This window comes from Mizuhopecten yessoensis, unplaced genomic scaffold (assembly GCF_002113885.1).
Source record: "Mizuhopecten yessoensis strain PY_sf001 unplaced genomic scaffold, ASM211388v2 scaffold10423, whole genome shotgun sequence".
NCBI classification, from domain to species: Eukaryota; Metazoa; Mollusca; class Bivalvia; order Pectinida; family Pectinidae; genus Mizuhopecten; species Mizuhopecten yessoensis.
This window is the reverse complement of record NW_018408539.1, coordinates 231,971-258,696: the sequence shown is the minus strand read 5'-3', so window position 1 is coordinate 258,696 and position 26,726 is coordinate 231,971. Positions and strand designations below refer to the sequence as shown.

Here is a 26,726-nt window from a genome sequence, read left to right as displayed (position 1 = left end):
TGCATATAATCACTACAAAGACATGGCTATCTGGCTGAGTGCTAAGGGCATCATAAGGTTTGGTTTTCCTGGTAAAGTAATAAGTATGTGCCCTCCTCATAGACCATGGTTGTTATGTGTGGTCAGTCTATCCACGCCTTAGAGATGGATTGATAGGAGCAGTATCACACGTGAACATGTCTTTGATAAGAAAAATAAAGAAACTATATGTAACTGTCTGTTAATGTATCTTATTCTTGTGAAAAATACATACGAAATAAAGTGTACTTTTAAAGGTAAAATAGATATTTCAGGTGTTATTTAGTTAACGCTTTAAGACATGCGTTGGTCTGCATGCACCTGCCGATTAGCTGTGGGGAACATGTTTGTTTAATTATGGCAAATCATGTCCATAAACTGTGTCCACATGCGTTCTTACTATACATGTTTATATTTTCTTTGGCCTGAAGGTTGCCTAATCCGTATGTATCTGTTGGTGACTGTACTTTAAATGGCAACTCCCTGCATAAATGACCGCTGGTCAGTTTACTTATGTGAATATGTGAGGGATATACGTATTTGTATGATTGAAAAAACAGAGCTTGGCCAATAGAAAACGTGTAAAAGTTAAAACTACAAACTCTAGTGTCAACACAAAACGATACTTTGAAAATACAAACAGAACGCCAAGAGGTATCAAAGTAGCATACATATGTTGTTGTATTTAAATACTTACTACTGTTAGAGTATGATTAGGTACCCAAATACACTCAAATCAAATCAGATCCCAATAAACAGGAATCAAGTTGACATCGAAATATTTTGACCCGCAGACATTATGGCGGAACTATGAAGGATTGTTTGATCCGAATCAGCATAACACAATCATCGTAGGTCTCTGATTTACATTAACACCTTGAAACATTATTCTGTATTGTAAATAGAATAAAAAGTGAAAATTCCCAAATTTCCCTACTACGGACTCATTGCTCCAGGATTTAATTGAAATGCTCTAAATTATCACCAGAAATACGTTATTAGGAAATGGCCCCTATACAATTTCTTTTGATTCAAAACAAAAATGCAAAATATGTTATCATTAATAATATCAAACGGCTATGTTAGATAGAAAGGCCGCTATATCAAATGTGGTATATTATTATTATCATTATTTCGTCCGTTAAGGACTGAAATGACAAAAAACATTTATTTGTTAATGTTGATAAGTTATTGGTACGCAAAACAGTGTCTGGGTAACAATAACAGATAAAAGTACGCCAGTCGACTAGCCGTACGAACGATGTGTCACCGATAACAATTTCTGTGTTAACACATGCATTTTAACATTAATCTTGACCTACAATATGTAGTAGACAAAAAATTATAACTGCAAAAAAAACAATTTTTTGTTTCATTTCAATTGAAAATTGGAGTGACATGTATGCTTAGTGACCTATCCGTCATGAAAGTGTTCCGGTAGTGACGTTAATACTCGCGATAACACGGTATGGTGCCAGAATAGACAGCATGCATGATTTATATTAGCTCAGTGACAGGAGGTGAGAACCGGACGCGGAGGAGTAAGTAAAACCATCTCCATAAAAACTACTGGACAGAACCACAAGATAAGAGGTGTTTAGCCTTGTCACTGTTTCCTGACATTGCCAGATGAAAGTTAATATGATATTCTTGTTTCGGGATTTTTGTTTTAATATTTGAAGAAATTAACGTTAATGGAAAGTTATTCTGATATGTATACTATTATTTAGGTTAACGAATTATGTGCCAATAGAAGCACCTTTTTTCTAGATTGTTTTAGCTTTTATGATGTGATTATTGCATATATTTTTGCATATGTGAAAAGAAATTAACCTATGTGTGTTGTGTTAGTGTTTGCTTATACACTGTTTAACATATCCGTATGTATTATATCCACTCTATCTGTACAAACTATACAAGCAATCCTACATAAAATATGATTCATCGTCGAATACATGCATTCAAATACATGTATGCTACTCGCACTCAAATAAATGTCCAACATATTCACTCGATCATAAAATGACACTACAGACAACAAACAAACCTCAATATTCTTAGATTTTCACATGTGAAGAAACACAGGTCAGCATATCTTTATTTCCTCAGAACTAATGAACGGACAACAGTTAGTGCAAGTGACATGAAAAATGAAAAGAAAATTGGTGCAAACGTATATTGAAATTCAATTGATATAATTATAATTCCATGATCATAGTTTGAAAAAGGATTAGACCAGTTAATATACAATTAGCTGTCATTTACTGGAAAGTTATAGTGATTGCCTTAGCGGAAAATATAAGGCAATACTTAATCAATAAAGTGAGCTATTTAACATCGTCATTAAAGGCATCCCCACAAATGGCAGCGATTGGAGCACCAAGCAGAGCAGACACCTGGTATTCCTGGTCGAAAGACACAGAAACATTCACGGGGTATTTCCTTTTTACAAAATTCGTAGAATGAGTATCTCGCCAATCTGCTAACTCGTAGCAGTCTAACACACAATGGTCGACTGCGTCTTTGAATGTACAATCAGATGGAGCAATCTACATTTCGTAAACAGTTTTGTAAGTTCGAATAAAAGAAAGATGACACTACAAAAAGGACCAGATCATTGAAGGTTTCATTTCAGGATGAAGACTTATAAATCTTGAAAAATCAGACGAACGATCTAAAAGAGTGTTCAAGTCATCTCTAACGTTGTAATACGCTAGTCTGTGTCTACAATTACGGGTAACGTATGAACTTTATTTATTTTTAGCAACAATTATGAAACAACTTATAACATCTCATATAAACAACTCTTTTTGGCCCAGGTGGTAGCGCGCAGGGAGTCTTAAAATGGGAGGAAACCGGAGTACCCAGAGAAAACCCACGCGGTCGGGCAAGCGACCCCATGTATGTTTACGTCCGATAGAGTTATCAAACTCATGTGCCTTGGTGAAAAGTGAGTGTGCTATCAACTACGTCACCAACGGGCATGCTTGCGACCGAAGTTAGTTTTCGCAGATAAGTTTGATTATAATTAAGGTCGATCCTAGTATGTGTATTTCAGTGTGTTTTTCAATAGTAGAGGTTTACACCATCAGCAAAAGTAGATGTTTACATCATCATCAAAAGTAGATTTATGTAAACAACATCATCATCAAAAGTAGATGTTTTCATCATCATCAAAAGCAGATTTGATACTACATCAAGAACGAATATATATTTCTTATTTGTAGCGTAGATAAAGAGTACATTTACGCGTACGGTTGCTTTTGTTTATTTTTTCCCAAACAGCTTCGTATTAATACTGAAAATCACACACATTCCACATTGATTTTATTATTGAGCATTTAATAATCTAAATATGTAGACATATGTAAACAAGAAATAGATTCACATTTGTAATTTGGTTTTGCTAAACAGGTAAATGTAACAAGCATATTTAAACAATATGTGCTGTCACCTTCTGCTGTCCTTCGAGCTCTCATTATGTCGTTTTATGTTGACACTGTTTACTTTCGAATAGATTGTTTACATTACTAAACAAAAAAATTCGGTTTTGATTGTTTAATTGTTGACGTCGATATTTCTAGGTAAAGCATGTGTCAGAAAGTTGATGTCTGACCATTACTTTATCCAAGGGTATACAATCGGTAAAGGTCTTGATCGTTTGCACTTTATTTGACCAGACATAAGTCATATATCTTATACCTAAAGGTCAAGCTAGAACAATAACTCCAGTTTATCATATTTGTGAAGGGATTGAACGCCTACGCATTTTCTGACGATTATATGACGGGTTGGTGGTCATGTTACCATAGTGATTTGGTATATATTTAGGTAGTAGACTTTCTGTTTGAGCATACGAACTAAACAAGAAATTTAATCACTGGTAATAATACAAGGTATGTGACCTACGCCTAATTTTGACGACAGATTTCAGCATAAGGGTTGTCAAGAATATGTAAGAAACGTGTTATGTGCAGGTTAATGATGTTTTTACTTTTGTTATAATATCTCATCAGTTCATGTTATATTTCCCTACCTATTTTGGGTTCTGATTTTTTTCTTATATGCCGATGCCGTGTTTTAAGTTTTCCTATTTTTCCTTTACCTGTGTTCCGTATGCATTGTTCAGAAAAATAATGACGATAGTTTTATAGTTGAAAGTATGACGCATCAATCCTCGAAACCACAAGAATAGTATTTTTTTTTCATTTATCTGAATCAACAAATAATTGAAAGTGTGCAATATCCTCCTGACTACTGAATTCTGTATTTAAGCAATGGAACGAGGAAACACGATTTTTAGCAGTTTAATCAATCCAATGGCGTATTAATAAGGTGGTTTGATGAATAAAAGTGTTTATCAGATTAGGACCTGGTTAACCTCTGAAGAGTATTAATTCTATGTAAATATAACCTTTAACACGACACTGTCTGTGTTGTGTGTATTCGTGATACATTAGTCACACCATCAAACCCTACAGACAATTAGTATCACGGCAAAGAACATACATCACGTCCAGCACAACAATTACCATACATCTATTCCGAATGCTTTAGAATTATAGATGTTGCTTTCCTTAGATGTGATCATAAATAATTGAATGTGACATTTAATTATTACGGTACATCACTTTAATGTTAAGTTTTGAAATGTTATAGCATTTGCATGACTTTAAATAACAGTTGTATAGATATTTGTATTCATTTTGCTTTGTATTAATTATGGAGTGCCGTTCCAATATACAATACACAGACAATGGAATAAATAAATGTTATTTATGCTAAACTGATAAGTTCAACGGCAAGTCAGCATTTGTTCTGTTATATTTATATATTGGCGACTTATTTAGCATAATAGCAATTATTAGATCGATCAGCTATGGGTTAAATGGATCATTTGAGCATGACTTCGCAATGATCTGTTAAGTCAATTTAATGTATATTTACCTATCAATCAATTGTCTGCTCATATAATCCCTTTTACAATATTATGATAATGTAATGATAGGTTACCTACCTACTTGGTTATCAATCTATACATTACTGAACGAATAGGAATCAATAATGCTAAATGTTTTGAGAGTTCAACTTTCATGTATGTTTCAAACGTTTTGTCAGTTACATGTAAGCTTTTATTTTCTCTGATTTCAGAGTTCAGTTTCCAACTCATTATCAGTTGTGTTCAGAGTTGAACTCTATTTGGTTTATCAAATGTTTTGAGATTCCAGCTCCAATCTATTTGTCAACAATTTTGAAAAATGTGCTTCCATGTTTTTGTTTATTGTTTTATGAGTTTTAGCTGTCATCTAATATTTTGATATTTGTCAATTGTTTTGAAAATTCACAAGTGTTTACCCTTCGCTGGAAAAAGGCGACAGAGGTTTTACCGCTAGGTACAGAATAAAATTTGATGAGTTTCCTCATATTTTCGATGCGAGATATCGGTTTCAAAATTGCGGTTTTCCCTTATTCCAAATTTAACCAAAATTGAAATCAAAAGAAAAAACCGATTTTATTATCAGCTAACCTGATATTTATGAGTCAATGAACCTTTTTTGCGCTTTACATATCTTAATCCTGTTTCTAAGATACAGGTTAATGACCGGATAAAGTACAAACGCGTCAACCAGGGGAGACAACTCGTTATTTATATAATGTGCTGTCTGCCAACTCATTAATTATGATAACATGTAACGGTTATTGGCACACTAACACCTAGAGTTGATTAATGTCTGAGGAGGTGTTGTTAGGTCGGGGTGATCATTGACCTGTTAACGTAATATGTTGCTAGCCCCTTAGGTAACGAGGACTAAGGTAACCCCACCAACACTGGCACTGGTACAACATATAGCACCTCGTGATGTCATTAAATTTATAATAGTTGTCAAATGTATCTGACAGTCGATAATTTACCTAGCAACAAGAACTGCAACACTACTCATACGTGTATATATATTACGTGACTTCATTTGCTAATAAATGACATTGTTAATTCATTTGACATTTGTTTTCGTAGCCTCATTTACTGATGTTTTTTTACTGTAAGTTAAAGTTGCCTTTTTGTGTGGCGATGTTTTTCTTTCTATCAAATGTATATTTGCAAATAGTTTTGTGACAGTACACCTCCATTTGATATATATAATGAACTCAACACATACATAGATATTTTGAAAGCAATATATATATATACAATTTACGTATACATCAAGACTATTGGCATATGGAATTACGCGATTTTGGTAAAACGCAGTTTTCAGATGAATGAATATTATTTCCTTTGAACTTAACAAACTGATATTCCTTGTAATCTTACATTTGTATCATCGCGTAAATGTACTTTCCGTAAGTTTGAATGTTTGGCTCAAACACTGCCTAGGGGTTTCGTTGTCACTCCCTTCTGGAGCACCATGTGTTATTGTTGTATTTGATCAAGTATTTCAGTGATAGTCTTTCCTTTATTAATATTTTCCTATAGTTCATCGATTGCAGTTCACATTGCTGTTTACTTTTCACATTCCTTGATTGCTTTTAATTAGTTAATATACATTTAGTTTGAGTTTACATTTGATTAACGACAGTCAAGAGAAATGCCGACGCCTTCACATATAATTGAGATTAAATAGTTATTTAATGGGGGGTTTTCTGTCAACAAATAGATTCAAATATTCATGAAGGCAATGGTATCCACACACCATACATCGACTTCTATATGAAGTATGTCGTGTCTACTTTGATGCCAGTTTGTTGTAATATGTCAATAACACTCCCGCCTACACGCAAACAATAACATAAATTCAACTTTTCTTTTAACCCTTACTTGTACCTTATTGAATTTTATGTGTTTCTCGGACAGACATGTTATTTTTACAGATGTCTTTAGACTAGAGTGCGATCTTAAATACCTAATAAACACAAGGGAAAAACCCGACGCCATATTAATGGTGGTGTGTGAATGTCCTCTATCAAATATAATATTGACATCATTAAATAGTCAAAAATAACTTAGTGTTAACATATTAGGACACCAACAACACGAATGGGGACGATACCAACAACAGACATCAAAAACCACAACACGGATACAAAATGATGCTTTCTGTGATAGTTATTTCGTTGCATTATTAACGGCCCATCAACACAGAACTGGTCAACTCGGCTTATGATTGGTAGATAGGGTTTCTGGGTGTTGAGGTATTATCTACACAAACCAATATATCAGTTAGACAAAGAAGTTAATATTTTGTTACAAGGAAATCTTGCACAACTGTGCGCTTTCTACAGACGCAAAAAGGCGTTGACTCTTATGTCGCATGACACAACCATATGTAGGCGTTTGTTATGTATCTTTTACAACCATTTGTCTTCCAACGCGAGCAATCACCTTACTTTATTTTCAAAAATTGGTTGTCCGGGTTTATAAACTTAATCTGAGTTGGTTTTTATTAACAGAATCAGATGCTGCCTGTTATCATATACACTTAATCAGAGAGTAACCTTTCCTTAGTAACACATAAAAACAAGCTGACATTCGATTTAAAAGTATGTAAAATATCAATGAATGTGTGGGACTGTTTTTAGAAAACAAGTTGTAAGAAAATACTGTTAAAATTATTAACAGATACTTGTTATTTAACTTATCTTTTACAACGGTGTCACTTGTAAAAAGGGGGAGTCCTTCGTCGTGATTTGACATAATTATATCCTGTGTGATATGCCATGTGTCAGACAATAATAATTTCATTGTACTACAAACCTATCCATATACAATGCACCACAATATATCACTAGACTGTAAACGGGTTATATAAATGATATAACGACAAAATTTACAGCCAGAAGTTAGCGCTATGACAGTTCATGATGTATTCGAATGCTAATGCAACTTATACAGCTACAAAAGTATCATCAACAACACGTTACTGCTGTGAATACATATGTGTTAGAAACGCCAGACGTGTGCTGGATGAATGAGAAATCTAAGCTATATGTTATAGCATTGTAACGGCATTAAGAAACACGGGCACAAATACGAATAGGAACTCAATAAAAGTAATGTTATATTGAATACTATTATACTGAAAATGTGTTTGGAGGAATGTAAACAATAATCTCTCAATGGTCGCTATAATCGAATAAAAACAAAATTTCGCACAATGGTCGTTATGTATCTTGACGAGAGCGATACAAAAAAAGTAAAAAGGAAAGATAAAAAATGTATCATTTTTTACCACTCAGACCACATATAGACGGACGCAAAAGAGAAGAAAACTCAAGTTGGGAGAAAAAAGGAATGATACAATTCTCAAGTGTTGCCTTCCGAGCAGCAGATGAATCAAAGGAAAAGAGAAGAAATCCACGATTCTGCATTTTGGTCAACATTTAATGCCTTTTACGATTATTGCATTGGGAAACAGCAGGCATTTCCCTTCTCTTGACCAGCAAAAAAAAAGGACCAAGCAGACACGGGAACATTGAAACTCAACCTAAGAAATATATAGCCTGCCACAATGTGAAACACTTTCTAACTGTTCCCGTCTAATCAGGTAGTTGATGTCAATGAATATACATAAATTGTTGGTATACTAAAGTGTAAGAGTAATAAAGTGTAGGAAAATAAGTATGTAATATTATATAAGTACGCAATAAAAAAAAGCGAAATAAAAGTTTACTTACTGGCGACAAATGTACTGCTCCGCTTTGTGATATGATGTGAAGATTGGTTAATAAGGAGATGAGACAGAGAAGATGATGGCTCCACCTGGTGGGCTTCGTCGTCTGAAATATATACACCCTCCTGTAAAAGGAAAAAGATACTTAATTCATGATTGGCATTAATCTAACAAAGTGTTCCAAGAGCATCTCCTGCTTTCATCGTCGACACTTGCTAAATAAATCTAGGTCAAAACTATGTCACGCCCTCATAGTGATGACGGGGGTAGCTCCAACTAAACAAGGTATAATAAAAACTACAGTTCATCTTACATGTGTAAGATAGCAAATATTTCCAAGAAAGACAGCTCTAGCAGAATGTATTGGTATAAGATGTCAGTGTTAGTATTGAAGGCAGCACATTGCTTTAGTTCTCTGCAATGAATAAATGTATATATCAGATAAAAAAAAACACTCTACTTTATAGATACAGAGAGCAAATTGACGTATTGTTAGTGTTTAGGCCTTTATGTACATTTAATTCAGCTTTAAAAGAAATCATAGATTTACTACGTTGACAAGTATACTTACTATTTGTTTATTTTTTATACCATCTTTGTTTTCTTTTACTGCGAATGCACCCACTTTGTCTTTTGAATGATAAAATGCAACACCCTGAAAAATAATAAAACCGCGCCATGTTTTAATGTACAAAAGTTTAAGTTTATACAACGGAAAAACAAAAAATGGATTAGACTGCTTGTTTACCAACATAGATCCAAAATTTATATTAACAATGATACATAACTATTGCTACATTAGAATGGCTTATATTATATCTGTTACGGTCCGCAGAACTGCAGTACAACGAGTTTATGGTGTACAGGGTCTGTTGTCTGCACGGTTCATATTCGAAAACGACGGATCGTGATTACGTCCTGGAGCAAAATATCTTATCAGATGGCTCCACTAGCATCGGATCGGGTATGAGATGGCTTGGGCTTTGCATTATGGTTTCAGTAATGTATTATTCTAAAAGTAAATAAGAACAATAGAGCTGTTGTAAATATGAACCAATAACAAACGGATCACCTGTGCAGCCTCTCCAGCATACATACAAATACATACATATGTTTAGAGAGGGATCACGTGTTTATCATTTGAATGAAAATCGTGACTATAGTATCACATGAATTAGGGACAAACAAATACAATAGGAACGTCAAGAGTAAAAGTAAGATGGCAAAAGATTTAGAATGTGTCTCCTGATGGTTTTCTCATAAACAGTGTTGATACATATGTATCTATAAAACACGTATACAAACAAAAACACTGTGCTGATATATAATGTTACATATCTTACAGAGAGATTCACCTCAGCACTATATTAGGAGTCAACAAGTTGTTATTATTATGTTACCATTATGTATCAGCTATTGCGGATAACATTTTAAACCGTATTTACTTGGACAAGTTTAATAAATATTTATAGGAGAATCCTTAATCAGAGTTTGCAAAATGTATGAAAAACCAAACATGCATATCAAAAAACATCAAAGATGCCCAGTAATCCATAATACTTCAAACTCACAATCAAAAACACTAGATCGAAATATGAACATAGGAAAGATAAATATACGGATCCTTAATAGGTAAAAAGAGGATAAGACCAGATAATTCGGAAGAGCAAGAGTCGTTTGCTTCATCGATAACATCCAGCATGTAAATCTAGGTCTATTCAAAGTAACATCTCATTGAGAACTCTGGTACAAAAGGCACACTAATGAGCATCATTAGAAACATCGAGCTTTCATACCCGTCATCAAACTGCATTAATGACTATACCTTTTGTCCATTCATTTCCGTTCCCGACTGTTGTTACATCCAGATAAATATAGTCGGACCCTGTTCTGAATATGACAGCGTATGGAGTGACTGATTTAATTTATAAATGTGCACATTGTGTCACTTACATGACATATTCTCTTATATGACATTTTCGACAAAATTGAAATTGCAATGGAAACTCAACACCTCGATGGTAAAATGAGTTTTGAAAATATAAGTTATTAAAATGTTTCGTATAAAATCACCTAGCGCCAAGTCAATACAATTTGCATCCCTTTGTTATTGATTACACGTCTTTGATACCGAGTGAACTGACTTTTTTGGCACTGAACTGACATAACTTGTGTTCCTTTGCTGTGAATGAGCCTATATTACATTTATATAGCATGTAACCTGTGAAATTGACATTTCACAATGTCTATAGAACTGAGCCCATCCAAAACGTGTCCATTTATAAATACACTTTTCACATATGGCGCTTAGTGCATATTGTATGTTAGTATACTTACGTTGATGTCGCCGCGCTCACAAAGTGTGTGCCCCTGTGAGATCGAACAAAGTGGAGAATTGATATTGATGTTGTCTTTACGTTTCAGCTGTAACGTCTCGGTCCGACCTTGGTCCTCTATCAAAAAGTTCATATTTTTTGGATGTGATGACGTTGTATAATGTCCGTCCATATGGATTTTGTAGTTGAACGAATCTGAATAAGTAAAGGAATTATAAAAGAAAGCATTAAAATATGTTTAGTTGTACGTAGATGTGTTATATAAAACAAGTGACGCCATACAAAGTAGCAGGTCATCACACACCATTAAACGTTTTATGACGATTGCATTAGGAAGGTACGACCAAGGATTTGGTGAGGTTCTTAAGTTCACACCAAGAGGATACATTATTCTTCATACTATTTCCTGTGCTTTTTCTCCAATCGTATTACACTGTCGTTTTAAATGCAAAGCAGCTATGGTTAATTATTAAGGGTATTCACGACATAACATAAAATACATTTGAAGTAATAGTCGCTAGTATAGTATAAGGCGCGAGATAGAGGTTTGTTCGAGCTGGAAAAGGTGGTATATCAGATGTTGTTTGATTAAATACGGAATTATCCCATGTGATGAAGGCCATATTTTAAGTCACTGATATTTAGATAATTAACCTACTGTGTTTGATGTTTGTGTCGGTATAACATATAGTCAATGCTTATGTCATATTGCTCCCGAAAGCGATCAAAGTTAATCTTCATTAAAAAACAGCAGTTGTAGCAAATAATTTCTATTGATCAATCAAAACCATACGTGTAACAGCTCAAATTAATATTATAATATATTCAGAGGTATTTTATACAGAAATTCAGATATTATATTTTGTAAAGCCAACACAAGAACATCCTAACAAATAGAAATACACACGACACTGTGCACCTAATAAAGGAAAAATTGTAAATATCGTCACTTATTATTTTTAAAACGTATAATGAAGGTTTTATCTAAATCAGTGAATGTATTAATGGAATCTCTCACATGCGGTGCAGTTTGTAAACGTGTGCTAAGGTAGATACTAGTACAGTACCAATATCGGTTTTTTTAAGCAAATCAAGTATAGGTTCAGTTTGTTTCATGTCTATACAGTATACGTTTGTGTCTGTTCGGATGAAAGCCTACTGATAAGTAACAGTATAAAGACGAGGAATATACCTATAGGTGCATCCGTTCATGAGTTAATACAATCGTCTATTTAGTTTTTTTTCTTGATATATACATATAGCACAGGAGTACACGTGTTTGCTTTTTTTTCTATCAGACGAGACGTCGGCCAGCGTTTTATGTATTTTTTCATTAAGGGAAAACCATGCACTATCTCTGTGTGTAAAGCAGAGTTATTTGAAGGTAGAAAGTTAGCCTAGTGTACCAGGTCTGACTTATGACGTCTCGATTTTGACACACGACCTTGACCGTATTGACATCGACCTTGAGATCGCCATTGAAGACCGGTGTTGATGAAGCGGTCCCGTCAGATATCCACCACAGGGTGTTTTATCACTGGACCTTATGGATGTGTAATATACCGCTAGTTTATACAGCTGACGTCAGCTCAAAACAGAACACACATTTCAACGTCTCTTTAATTTTTATAAATCATGTTAAGAAAACACGATAATCTTATACACTATATTTCTGAGTCATACGGAATATATCATTCTGGTAGACATTTCAGGGATATTGGTTTTAACTTTAATGTCTATTCAAACAATAATTGTATTCAATATTAATTAAAAACAATGACAATTTAACTTGAATTGGATGTAAAATTTAATGCATGATGCATGATGTCAAAGTGTTTTTCTTTATTTCCATATGCAAGTAAAATGTCGTATTTCATCATTAAAAAACATCTAGATTACTGATATCAACCGGTTATTGAAACTCCCGAAACAAAAACAAATATTTACCATATAATCAATACACCAGGAGAACATCAGGTAACGCCAACAGATTAAATCATTTAACGCAGAAGAAAAAATCAATTAAAAACAACGATAAAATCAATTGAAAAATAAATGTGAAAAAATCAATCAAACAAGGATACAATTTATTAACACACACGGATAAAACCAACAAATAACTAGGACAAAACGAATTAAGACACCAGGAAAGAATCAATTAAGTCACAAAGTTAATAATTTACCCAGAAAGATAACAATTAAAACACAAAGATAATATCAATCAAAAAGTCAAAACAAATATCAATTAAGTCACCAGGATGAAATCAGTTAATGCACAAGGACAAATAAGTCCTCATAATAAACAGAATACAGAAATAAATATGTAGTTAACATTTATTATCAGCAGGCAAATACATGTAGATATTTGATTGATGAGAAAACTCGCAAATAACGTTATTGAATCTATATATGTTATATCGATACCAGTAATGCATCAATTTAATTATCTACATGTCTTAATTGCAGACAAGGTACTTAACATTCATTGTTTTTGCAGTTCGTTGTCATCTTAGAACAATGGATGTAGCTATAGAAGTTATCTTTATCGGATGTAAATATAACCTATGCCTTTAATGGCAAAAATCAGATACGTCTCTCATTTATACTAGTCAATCAAAATGCAAATGTCGTATGTTACATTTGAATTCACGTTAGATGTATAAGACATAATGTCACGTGCCAACTATGGTGACAGAAAACCTCTTATCGGGTTCTACATGTGGTAGCATTAGAAAGCATGTCATGTGCCACATGTGGTGAAGGGTAACATCATATAAATATTGAAACAGGAAACGTCGCTTACATTTCTAGAATAAGCTTTTTCTATTCGAAAATGAATTCGTTATGTTTCGATATATCCTAGTTTTTGATTGTCAACGTTATAATTGTAAACACAGCCCCAGTAATTGTAGAAGAATCATTTAAATATTTTGAGGTATTAATAATAATAATTATGTGCATGTGTTCCTCAAATCAATTGTTTGCCGAACATGCTTAGAATGGTGTGTTTTTTCTAGAATACACAGAGACTTCGGTCTTATAGGAGTGAGAGCAGATTCGTGATAAAGAAGACCTCTACAGGTTTACGTCCAGCAGACGTACAGTAATAACAGATATATAAATAGCTCACGGCCACGTTTAATGCCGATACTCGTCACACTCGTTGACAATTATGACCAGCCGATTGGGCTAACAACATGGTGACGTCACGCATTCGATACACATAGATGATTCTATGTATGTGACGAACACTATAACTATTAGCCGGTTGTTTTATATGCATAAAAGTGTTAGTTGTGACGAACATCACGTCTTAGAATACAAACTATGATGTACGGTGCACATATATATATTTATTAAGGTATTCATGTTTTGTTCGAAAATCCTATCATTATGTAATTCATGACGTCAGTAGGATGTATACATAGTATACTGTGTGTGCATGTAATATTGTACATGATAATACATTTAACAAGCAGTATCTCTATTTTAAATATATCATTATCAAAGCCGTTACAGATTTCATTGATAGCGTTGAGCTTCCCTTACAATACGATATTAAGCTATTTTGTTCTTAATGATAAATATCAGTAATATATGTACAATATTTTAACATATACAGCATATATAATTAATTCTGTATACAGAGACCGTCAAAGAAAAGGTTCAAAAATAAGGTCTATGCAGAAATAATTTCTGATATACGTATGAATATATATAATAAACAGCTATAAGGGTTGAGAGAGCAACTGCGTAACTTATAACATTATTGTGACAATGCTACATTTATTACAAAAACTATTGTCTTCGAAAATATCTAAGTATTATTAAGGTATTTGATGTTTTATTATAACACATAAGTGTTTCAATGTTGCAAATATTGTATTATAAAAACTTTTTTCTAGGCACTTTTTGTTATATGAAAGTATGTATAATATTAGTGCAACAAGCATACTGATATAACACAATCTATTGTTTCAGATTTATGTGCATCATAGGTCGTTTACCAGTGTTTTTGTACCTAATCGATCACGTGTTCATTGATCCGTGAATTTGCTATAGTCATACTGCATACGACCATGAACAGAGACGGAAATGTGAGGTCACTAATTGATATAATAAAATGTCGGGGAAAACTGATTTGTCATTATTAGGAAATATATATATATATTATAAACTATACGGAAGAATCTCCTTGAAGAGATGAAAGTACTAAGTTCTAAAGTTTTAGTGAGAGTTTTTATTATTTCTTCGTCCGTAATGATAATGTTTCTGCTCTTATAACATACTATATATACAAATTACATTGATATATTTACCGTTGGTATTATTATACATAAATGAATGATATATTCTTACATACAACTGTATTAAGGTGATATACTTTTGCATATATGGTTTATATAACTATTTACGTATGGATTTAATCAATAAACATATAAGCATAATATACTTATTAATGTACAGATTACAATATTCTTCATATAAATGTTATACATTTATACATATAGAGATGATATACTTATGCATATATAGATGACATAAGTATACACACACCGATAGTATATACATACATAGATGGTGTAGTATGCAAATATAATTGATTGATAGTTAGAATTGTGTCCCGTTTGAAAGAGTAGACAAATGTATATATTATTCATTAAGGACAAAACTCGAACTTGTTCAAATTGCCATTCAATCTCTTTTTTAATTGAATTGGATAAGCATGTGATTAAATGTATACGCAAGTATCATTTTCTCCATAAAAAAAACACCTCTATTGCTATATAAAAGATAACTGTATCATACATTACTCTCGTTTCACTATTTTGATATATATCTATACTTTATCATCATTATGTATTTGTCACACTTTTGCAACATAAACATATTTGATTACATTGCCGCGTTTTACATTCAATATACCGAGTATTTATTTCTGGAGCACTAAATTTGGTATGATTTATTTTAAGAACATCATGATTCTGTACACAAAGCTGTATCATAAACTATATCCTTCCTGTAGTTCTGACCTCCACTCCCCCTAACTTGTGGTCAGCAATGGTCATCTATATAATATTGGTCAAGGACATATGATTTGTATGCAGCGTAAGTGTCATGTATAAGAAATTGATGAATGTACAAAAAGTTCCCAGGCTGCGCATTGTCTATTACACGACAAGTCATACTTGCCAATATCGTTATCATTCATTCTCAGGCTTAAGGATATAGTCTACCTTTCTGCGACATGTATTTTCTGTCAAAAAGAGGTCCATGTCCAGGAACATGTTAAATATTAATTATAATTGATAATTTGCACATGATTAATAAAATAATAACACATTTGAAGGGTACGCAGTAATTGTATGTGTTGTTTTTTAATGATTCATAATGTTTTATTGAACTGCTCGATGCAGATTAATGGTATAATATGTAAGGTAGTATATGATCTTTACTCGAAAAGACATCAGAGGTGTAATGCTATAAGTAACATATAAACCGAAATTGGAAACATTTTAGAAATTGATCTTCATTGTTCCTACTTCAAGTATCACTGATGACTCCAAGTATGGTGTTGTTATGCGATGTGCTGACGGGATAATTATTTCATTGTAAATTGGCAACATTAAAAGTCTAATAAAAGGCACCTATTCCGTCTTTGCCTATTGCAGAGTTATCTTCTCTTGGGAGCAGGTATTGATTGTTACGTCATTGGTTTGTGTGAGAAAATTACGTCATTTTCTCAAAAATTGATGACGTTATTCTCACAAACAAGTGACGTAACAATCAATACCTGCTCCCAAGAGAAGATAACTCTGCAATATGCAAAGACTGAATTGCCTTTTGTTGAATTTATACATGTGTTTTTTTAAATCTTAAACCATAGATTCTCTTTTGGTGAACACTGACGAATCCTTGACTGATGTTGTTTATAGGCTTCTTTTATAACTATTATCATACATGCTCCTTTGGTTAAATCATGGCAGAGTGTTGTGTTGTGGTTTGGCTTTTTATGTTTAGTACATGCTACCACACAGTAAAACGGCTAAATGATTTTGAACCAAAATAGATATTCCCCGTCTTAAAGTGTATTGTTAAAAATGTTATTAGACAAGACTTTGGCGATATGTTCATGGTTACTCATGTTTTAATATTAATCACGGAATTTGTTGATATATAAGCTGTATCTATAAATTATCTAAGAACGTTAAAATAGAAATGACTCAGAAAGGTATAATTGATAACAATGAATCTATATTTGATGACATGATGTATCATGTTGTCTACTTCCTTAGTTTGGTTTGCAGTATAACGTGCACTGTAAAATTAACATGCCTTACATTTTGTTTTGAGAAACTTCGTTTCGTTATGTCATTATGCAAGTTTCTTCTGTCATATGACTATCATAGAAAATATGAATGTCAGATATATGACAGGAAAATGGATAAGTACAACAAGCAATAACGTGTCAACACAAGGACAAACCGACCGTAGAACCGCGCTAGCAACTCGTGGCTAATTTTCCTTAATTAATTCAGTAGGGTGCAGTATTTTCGAATCAACAATAAATAATATTTTTTATCATTTCGTGAATGCTTTCACCATCCCAAACAAAAATTTTGCTACACACTATGATGCAATTTTTCTGTTCGTCTTTCAATGAACTGAAGGGTATAAATACATTGGTTGTTTTATATCATAATGGTAGGAGAGGACAACTTTTACACATATTTCTGAAAAGAAATCCTTTTAAGACTATATAACAGCCACTGTATGGAAACTACATCTTTAACACTAAATCCAGTCAACTTAGTAGACACGTAGAAAACATCATTAATAATCAAAATAGCACGGCGCCAACACAGTTATAACACATGGGAACTAAATAAATATATAAATATACAACATTTGACATAGCGCCCTATACAGCTAACATAAGCCACTCTAACGCGCTTTACAGCACATAGATATACAATTTTATACAGTCAATACGATTAGCATATATATTAATCAATACAGTAATGTGGAATTCGCAAAAGCTGCATTATCAGGCGCTAACTACTAGTCTTATGCCACCTGGCTAATATCTCCCTATGTGTGTATGCCTGTGTGTGTGCTGGAGATGGTATGTGTTCTGTTTGTAGTGGGACCGTGCTTCCAACGGTATCATTTATAGTGTCACCTCACTTGAATGCTACAGCACAAATACCGCAACACCCACCCCAGACAATTTATACTCGACCTGTCTTGTTGGAGTTGTGTGTGCAGGAGAAAAAAACTTTCTCTGAATATTCCATGCGTACGGAGACTTCGGGGATCGAACCCCGGCCGCCTGCTTGGAAGACCGGACTGTTAACCACTCGACCAATCCGTCAGCTAAAGACACGAGAAAGGACCGATTAATATTGTTAGTGTTGTGCCTTTAAGGGTTCACTAATGTTTTTTGTTGCCATCCCATTCCGAGCAGATATAGCACATAAAAAATAAGCCTAACAGTAGTGAAAAAGTCAATGACTTAATCTCTGAAAAATTGAACACCTGCAATCCATATCAAAATATCGTACTATACGTTCAGTATCCAATATGAATAAGGCATCGTCCACGGCCGGTCAATGAGGTCATGGTTCTCCTGGGGTTCGCTCGTTAGTGAACTAATAAAAAGAGACTGGCAGTTTGACATCCCCCCTCTCACCTCCCCAAGTACAGGTTCATGTAGAAGTAAGTTATTGCGTCAAATGAGTCGATAATCTGCCATAAACTTCTTTATTTATTGAATATATCAGCTGCATTTGATGTCCAATTCATATATTCTAGTAATTATGTGATATTCATGTATGCCTATGATAACTGACGCATACAAATTAGTACTCTCATTACTGTCAATATACAGGTGTTTTATGACTGGTCTGGGAAATTTTAATAGTATATTTATTTTTGCTCGATAAGAAAATGGAGAAATGTTGCCCCAAAAGGTATCCGGTAACACTGATGTAGGTATCTAGGAAACAGTTACTCTTAAGACAAAATCCAATACTTAACACATAGAGCATAAGTTGATGATATTTACTGTTTCATACAGGTTTTGAAGCTTTCTAGGTTACAACCGGAGATTTAAGAGAAGATCTTTGCTTGGTCGAAAAACTGATTTGACGGTAAATATAAAAGAACACGAATTTTTCTATATCAGAAAAACAAACGAAAAGAAACCATAGTAGATACCAACATATGCGTCGAAACTGTCCCGATAATCATGATAATTGGCAAAAACTTCTATGAATTTAGGTAGAACAATATCAGGTAAAGCCCTGGCTTAACTAATAAATGATTAACGGGACGCATCTAACAAGATAAAATAGAAATAATCATATGTACTAGACATTGAAGATATGTATTATTCATGTTTCAATAGTCGATAAAAAAAAGAGTGAAAGTCAGTGCACACATCAAACAATGAAAACATACGTACGTCACTTATAGCACACAACCTATGATAAAGTAATCATTGTGTAGAAAACAATGAAATTATATTATAGTATATCACTTATGTAGGCCGGACAAACAATACTATATCACCTCTGTTCGCAAAATAATGAAAAAAATCAGCCAATAAAGAGCATACAAGGCTGAGGTCAACAAATTAATAGGGTTTTAGCTTTATAAATGATAATCACATTACACACGTCAAAACCATGCATGCTAATACTTATTATACACTATAACGTGTTCCATATAGATGTGTATGCTCAAAAAGAAATAGAATAAATATAAAACCACTTGATCAACACACAACAGGACAAAAAAAAAAAAACAGCGCAAACTCCATAAGAAAAGCCGTCAGCAACGTTAGGGTGCATCAAAACAAAAGGAAGGGCATCATAAAGACTTAAAAAAACGTTTCAGTCATGACCCTAGGGAAGGTTACTGAACTGAACTTATTATACAGAGATTGGTGTAGGTTAAGACAATGTTAGGGTTGGTGTTTCTTTGTGATATGAAATCTAGACTCTGCTGGTTGAATTCCTTAGTCCCCAAGGTTTACCGTAACCTTATGAGGCATATATATCTATTAAGGGTAGTGGTATGGTTTTTAATTTGCAAAATCTACCAAATATTAAGTTTGAAATTCACCAGCTAATCTCTACATTTTAAAACCCATAACACTCGGGGTTTTTACGTACCTCCCCTTCTGTTTCTACAAAAGATTTGACTAATTTGGATTTACATGTTTTTTGGGTTCCTAGAATGATTGAGGAGTCCCGGAAAGACCGATTAGTTGTATGGTGAATGCAATACATTTTGACATATTATATCTATTACCAAATTGTATAGGTTTGCCTTACGTTGATCTGATACAGTCCCCTTATAGACAGACGTATATGTCTACCTATAAGTGTGTCTGTGGAATGTACATATAACACATCATTATGTACATTGTTGTTACACGAAACACACCAGCACATGTTAATTGCATGCGTTCGTGTATATATGTATGTATATTAATTGTCAGTAAACAGTTAATACGACAACGCTAATGACCTCGATATAAAGGTGCATGTCTTACTAACTAATATGTGTGTAAGACACCATACCTGCAATGTGGATTATGTATCAAAACAGGAAATATACCTCTATAATAGACATTTATTTGCATTGCAATAGGACCCTCACACACACAAAATTACCATTCTATGAAATATTATGGCAATGCAAAAGAATTCGAAATAAGGTTTAACCACTGTATGGAAAGTTTGTGGTATTATCTCATCTGAGATAACATCTTGAGAATTAATTGGAATGAATAAACATACGTTTGTCAGCTTGGGATAATCGTGTTCTTGATATGATAATTGTTCTAGTGTGTTAAATATATACCTTTGTACATAGAAAACATATAGGGGGAAGTGTGAAAGAATTGCGTCTGTGTAGACTAGGAGCTAGCTAAAACGGCCCTTTGTTTTCATCAAAATGACTGACATTTCTATGAAGAGATAGGTCAGTGCATCATCTAGCACACATACGTGCATAAGAGTTTGCTGGAATAGTATACTGTATTCGGACGGTTATCAATAATGTATTGATAAACATGTGATCGATTCTAAATGAAAGTGATTTTGTCCAGCAATCTATACCCATTACAGTATTCTGTTTAAGGAAATATGTTACATTGCTTTAACATTTTGTTATCGTCACAATGACCTTGATGACGTTAAGATATACTATGTAAGTGTCAGTGAATATCAATATGTATATTAAATAGGCTATATAATTCTTTTTTTGTGTTTATTTACTATAGAATTGTCAGTGAATAACATATACATTAAAAAGCTACCAACACCGTGTTAACCTTCCAATAATACCCAGAATTAATAATTAAAACACAATAAGGCACACTGATATATATCGATAAGAAAATTAAAAGATTAAAAATTTGCAGAAAACATTGTATAAGCATTACAATATCAAAAGAATGTTATGAATGCCAATATGGAATAGTACAAATGATCTAAATGAAATAAATGTATCAAAATGCACTTCCTCGAAGAACTCACCTCCCTGTTTACTTCCCCTAGTTCCGGATGTCCTTGAATATCCCAGGAGCTGTAGAAATACTGACAAAGTCAATGATAGAGCAACTACGCGTGTCATATTTATATCTTCCGATGTTTTATCTGAAGAAACGAGATTTAGTTTGGATGATCAGCTACCTCCTTTGTAAACCTTTAGCCGATATTAGTGTTTATGGTGTCAAGTTCAGGATGTGCTGGTTGCATTTGGCACTTTTCAAACACTCCATTCATTTGTTCGGACCGTTCTTTTTAGCTGACTGTTATATAATTTGGATTTTTTTCTGCTAGTCTTTCTCATACATCCCTGTCCTGCTGATAGTGCTCTTACCAGGTACACACGTTGTTTTCTTTTCTTTATATATATCCTTACTTTAAATAAAAAAAGTCACAGTTCAAATTTCAAAAATTGGTGGCCAGTACCCGGTAGTTCCCTTAAAGTGGTGGTCAGTTGGTCATAGTTCCTGTCCGAAGGTCTTTATGATCCTTGCGACAGTGAAACACGACTGGTCAGCTGGTCCGTTGGCCGTACACTGCGTCCCGTAATATAGTAGACAGAGATGTATATAGGCTATGTACTATGGGCAACGATAGAATGACAAAACGCTATGTATGGAGACGAGCGCTGGGAACACTTAGGGACTCTCCAATGACAGGTGTATAGCTGAAGATTTGTCATTCACAGACGATTCGATCGGAATTACTCTGAACAATTAGTTTACCTATAACCAAATATAAATTGTAATTCGTACAAGTAATTTGTTATGATTAGTAATATAGAATTAATTTAAAAAATGCAATGGATATGAAATGAATGCAGTAAATCAGGTTTAGAACAAACTTATAATAAAGAATAAATTAGACAAAATAATGAATTAACGTATTATTAAAACCGAGTATCTATATACGTACCAGTATATTCACGTTTTAAAAAGAAATTAAGATTACATTATAGCATTTAGAATTTCAAACATATAGGAAAAGATAACAGAACAGGTAATTTCCCCAGTGAGGGCCTCTCACAGGTAAAAGTTAGTAGCTAAGGGTCTACTGTTGGTCTGCCTCTCCATCAGAAAGAGCACGCTATATAGACGGTGAGAGTCCCGGATTGACGTGTGCCTAGCGGGGCAGAGACAGGGGAATTAACCCTAGGTCACCCGTTCACAAAGGTGTGATAAGTTATTGTCCAGACTAACACCTTTGCTAACAACCCCCACAAAACATATATTCTCTTTTTTTCCCCTCACTAGGGCAAGTTGTATCTAAGTAGTCAGTCTCAACTGTCCGTAGCCTGCACGATATAAGCAGATTTATTTAAACCCTTATGACTGTGTGGTAATACCGGAAATACGGATCGTACTGTTTCATTAATTATTTGATGACATGAGCTGTTTAATTGATGAGAAAAACTTCCCAATAACCCAAGGACATTAACAGCTGATAAATTTTATTTAACTTTTTTCTCACTTTGTCATCAAACTAACAAGAGTTACTGCACCTGTTTGAATAGTCATTGCGTCCGTTTCGGCAATATGAAGTATCATAAAACAGCAAATTAATCAGCGACTGTTTACACTAAGATATTCTACTCTGCCGTTGCTTGTTTACAGATTGATGAAGCTGTTTTCTTTGTAATGGAAATTACGCTGAACAATCCTACGGTTCGCTCCCTATTGTTTAATAAATTGTTATATCCTCGTCCAATGAAATTAAGCTTGTGTTAATTAAGGAAAAAGCACTCCCTAACCCAATGTTTACAAACAAGCCTTGTTTGTATCTTCATATGACAATATCAAGTTTTGTTTTTGTTTTTGTAATATACTCGATGTACAGGTACGTAGGTTACAATGAGAAGCAATACATTTCGTTCTTAACATTCCCTATGTTATTCTTTGATACGGTAGAATAGTATGCTTACCCCATCCCAGAATAAATTCAAGAGTCTCGTTTCTATTCGGAAAACGAACAATAATTTATAAAAACAGCACGCATATATTTGATACACGTAGCTAAGCTTACGTACCAGCTAACAATTATTTAAAATCAATATTCTTTCAAAATAAAAATGGCATATACTTTGAATAGGAGAAAGTAAAGGCTAGTAGAAACATGTATTTAATACAACATCCCTGAAACATGCTAAGCATGTAAGGTCAACTTGAGCCTCAAATCCGATCAGAATAGATAGATATAGGAGAAACCGGTACTGCCTCTGTTTTATAAAGGTCATGTTTGTACTGCTGTTTGTTTGTTTGTGTGTTTGCTGTTTTTAAATAACATGTTTTATGTGAAGTATAAGGTTATATATTTCTACCAGTAAGCGTTTCGGTGACTAGTACGATACGTACCCCATCACCTGAATCAGTCAGTATTTGTCTGATGAAGATGGCAAGGTACGTATCGTAGTAGTCACCGCAACGTCACAAATAAACACTTATGGTTGTGATACGTAACCTTTCTACTACTCATACATATGCACCTAACAATCCGAAGTAAATGTTTAAAAAAAATGTTTATTGACACACATTTCCATGTGCTCTTTGCCAAGTTGTTTCTGTTCAAAAAAGATACCTTATAATTATTTGAAAATGATATTACATATTTGATGTCAGAGTTTTATTAATATAACTGCTGATGTCTTATACGAATATCTTGATGTATTCATCAGAAGTAAATACACAAAGAGAAATTTACATTCTGTTAGTGTGGACCTAGTTGATATAGCACCTTTTACACCTGTCTGTCCATCATGGCTGTCTCCCGCCAAAATAAACATAAGTCACACTGGTCGTTCCTGTCTATACATTCGTTACACTTGGCGTACACCCCCAACTTATAATTAACGCCTACGATGAATAGTGAACACCTGTTCGGCGATATTCCAAGGCTAAGTTGATTAAGTGTTGCAGACTTTCTGTTAAACAAGTTACCGGCGAGATATTTTAGACCTCACCAAATTAATTTAGTGTCACAGAGTGGCATTCTGCAAAGCAGGTCATAACAAAAAATATCAAAGATGTGTTGAACAATTTAAGATGGATTTCAAATTGATACAAGGACATTTATCCTTTTTAATTTTCAAATTTTCAAAAATCACACTCAGGTATGATTTAACCGTCGATAATTCTTAGAGGAGAGGATTTGCGGCATATCTGGGTTTCTTTATCATCGACCAGTCATGAAATGACTGTTACCCGGATGTCGATGACAAACTTACATTGCACTAGCACGTCCTTTAAGGATCCCAAAGAACGACATCGGAGGAACTCGAGGGCCATGCGCAAGTAAAATATCACTAGACGGGCGATTTAAATCAAATTTAGTATCAAAACATTGTCTTCTTCAGTTGAGTTGCATCCTTTAATATGAAAAGATAATGGCTGAAAAGAGCGTAGCTTTTGTTTATCTCTGATATCTACTAATTCAGAATACTGCTTTTAGAATGAGATAAGATTAACTTTATTTAAAAGTCGGCTAGTCGAGGAATAACAATAAAACACAAGCTCTAATAATATTAAGACCGACATAACAATAGGCAGACCGGGGCAAGTTTGGGCCTTTTTTATTATTAAAGTCTGTTCTAGGAAGTATGGCAGCACGTCCGTTTTTGAACATTATTTAACTATCCTGTCGGAAGATCGGATGGCCGAACGAGTTCCGCCATGAGGTTAGGCTGGACACGCATTCGGGTAATCTCGGCCCCCATTGGAACCATGACGTCATAAAGCATGCCACTTCAGATTTTATCGCCAATTTTACGACTTTTTATGTGTAACATTCGCCGAATTTGCCACGATATCATTGGCCGAAGCTGTCCGGGCCGTAATTGATATTTCATTAAATTATCATAATAAACAACAATATGGTACATGTAGTTGATGATTAGTAAAAACGTATTCACAATATAATTTTTGCATCAATGACGTCATTTTCTTCCCGTCAAAGCTTAAGTAGATATTTGCTCTTCCGCGTAACGTATATGATGGGTCGGTGGCGCAGTGGATAGCGCGTTCGTCTTCAACAAGATGGCCGGATTCAATCCCGGTCACCTGCCCGACCACGCGGGTTTTCTTCGGATACACTAGCTTCCTCCCATATTAAGAATTTAACCCCCTGTGTGCTTCCGTCAGGGCACAAACAGAATGGTTGAGAAAAGATGGGGGAAAACTGTTTGGTAATTACTATAGAAAAATGTGCATATTACATTTTTGACGACAAGTCTTAGTAAATGTATAGAGATGTTAGTTAATAAAATGAAATTAAAAAAAGAAAACATTGTATCTTTGATGTTCCTGAAATTGTCTTGATATGAATATGTAGTCTCAATTACTGTTCCATCTTGAAACACCGGATTTAATTTCAAATTTTGTAACTATCACCGAGGTTTGACAGGTAATAATACCAAATAAAATAACAGTTTCTGTCTGTAACTAGTTATAAATAGGCACGCGTTGCGAAAAAGTAATACGTTGCTGAAAAAGGGCGTTGCGCTTGAGTTGGTTGTCTGGAAAATTATTGTTAATTTCGTCATAAATGCATTTTCCATTGCTTCTTTTATGAGCGATTATGCATAAATAATGTAAAGGCTATATCCAGACTTTCAAAAATGTCAATTATTTCGTTCATATTCTCAACAAATGGAAATCAAAAGCTGATGAAATTTAAAATGATCTCTTTTTTGAAGATATCTCTCGGTAGAAATATCAACAGAACCGGGTTGATGACAAAAAACATCTTCAGAAAATATATGCATTGTTACTTTTTATGCCTGTGGAAAAAAAACTGAAATAAAGAAAAAATAGTTTTGAAGCACCGACAAAGAGATAAATGCAACGGATATCAGTTCCAGAATTTTCTGGTTATCTTTCATCCTTCCGGAAATAACCGATAAAGGCCGATGGATTGTGACGTGCTTGTGACGTCATAGTATGATAATCTCTGAACGAAGTTTCATGCCTGTTAGTATCACATTTTATGTGATAAACTTTTTTTCACTTAGAATGTATATTATTTTTTTATCTAAATAAACAAGTAATAAAACATGAGGATTCTTTTCAATATGAAGATGTTCATGTATGGGTTGAAACACAATTGTCTTTGGTTCAAGGATACACTTCCTGTTTCCCTAATGGACGTCT

General features: G+C 33.9%; 1 protein-coding gene across 1 annotated transcript in view; it reads right to left on the bottom strand.

The window, feature by feature from the left end:
- Positions 1-22,125, bottom strand: part of LOC110460537 (zinc metalloproteinase-disintegrin-like batroxstatin-1) — a 33,488-nt gene extending 11,363 nt beyond the window's left edge. Inside the window, exons 1-4 of the mRNA XM_021513500.1 lie at positions 21,574-22,125; positions 11,025-11,218; positions 9,259-9,342; positions 8,692-8,812 (exon numbers count right to left, since the gene is read on the bottom strand). Of these exons, the coding sequence (XP_021369175.1) occupies positions 8,692-8,812; positions 9,259-9,342; positions 11,025-11,218; positions 21,574-21,670 (496 nt within the window). The 5' untranslated portion in view covers positions 21,671-22,125. The remainder of the gene's footprint in view (positions 1-8,691; positions 8,813-9,258; positions 9,343-11,024; positions 11,219-21,573) is intronic.
- Positions 22,126-26,726: the final 4,601 nt, after the last annotated feature.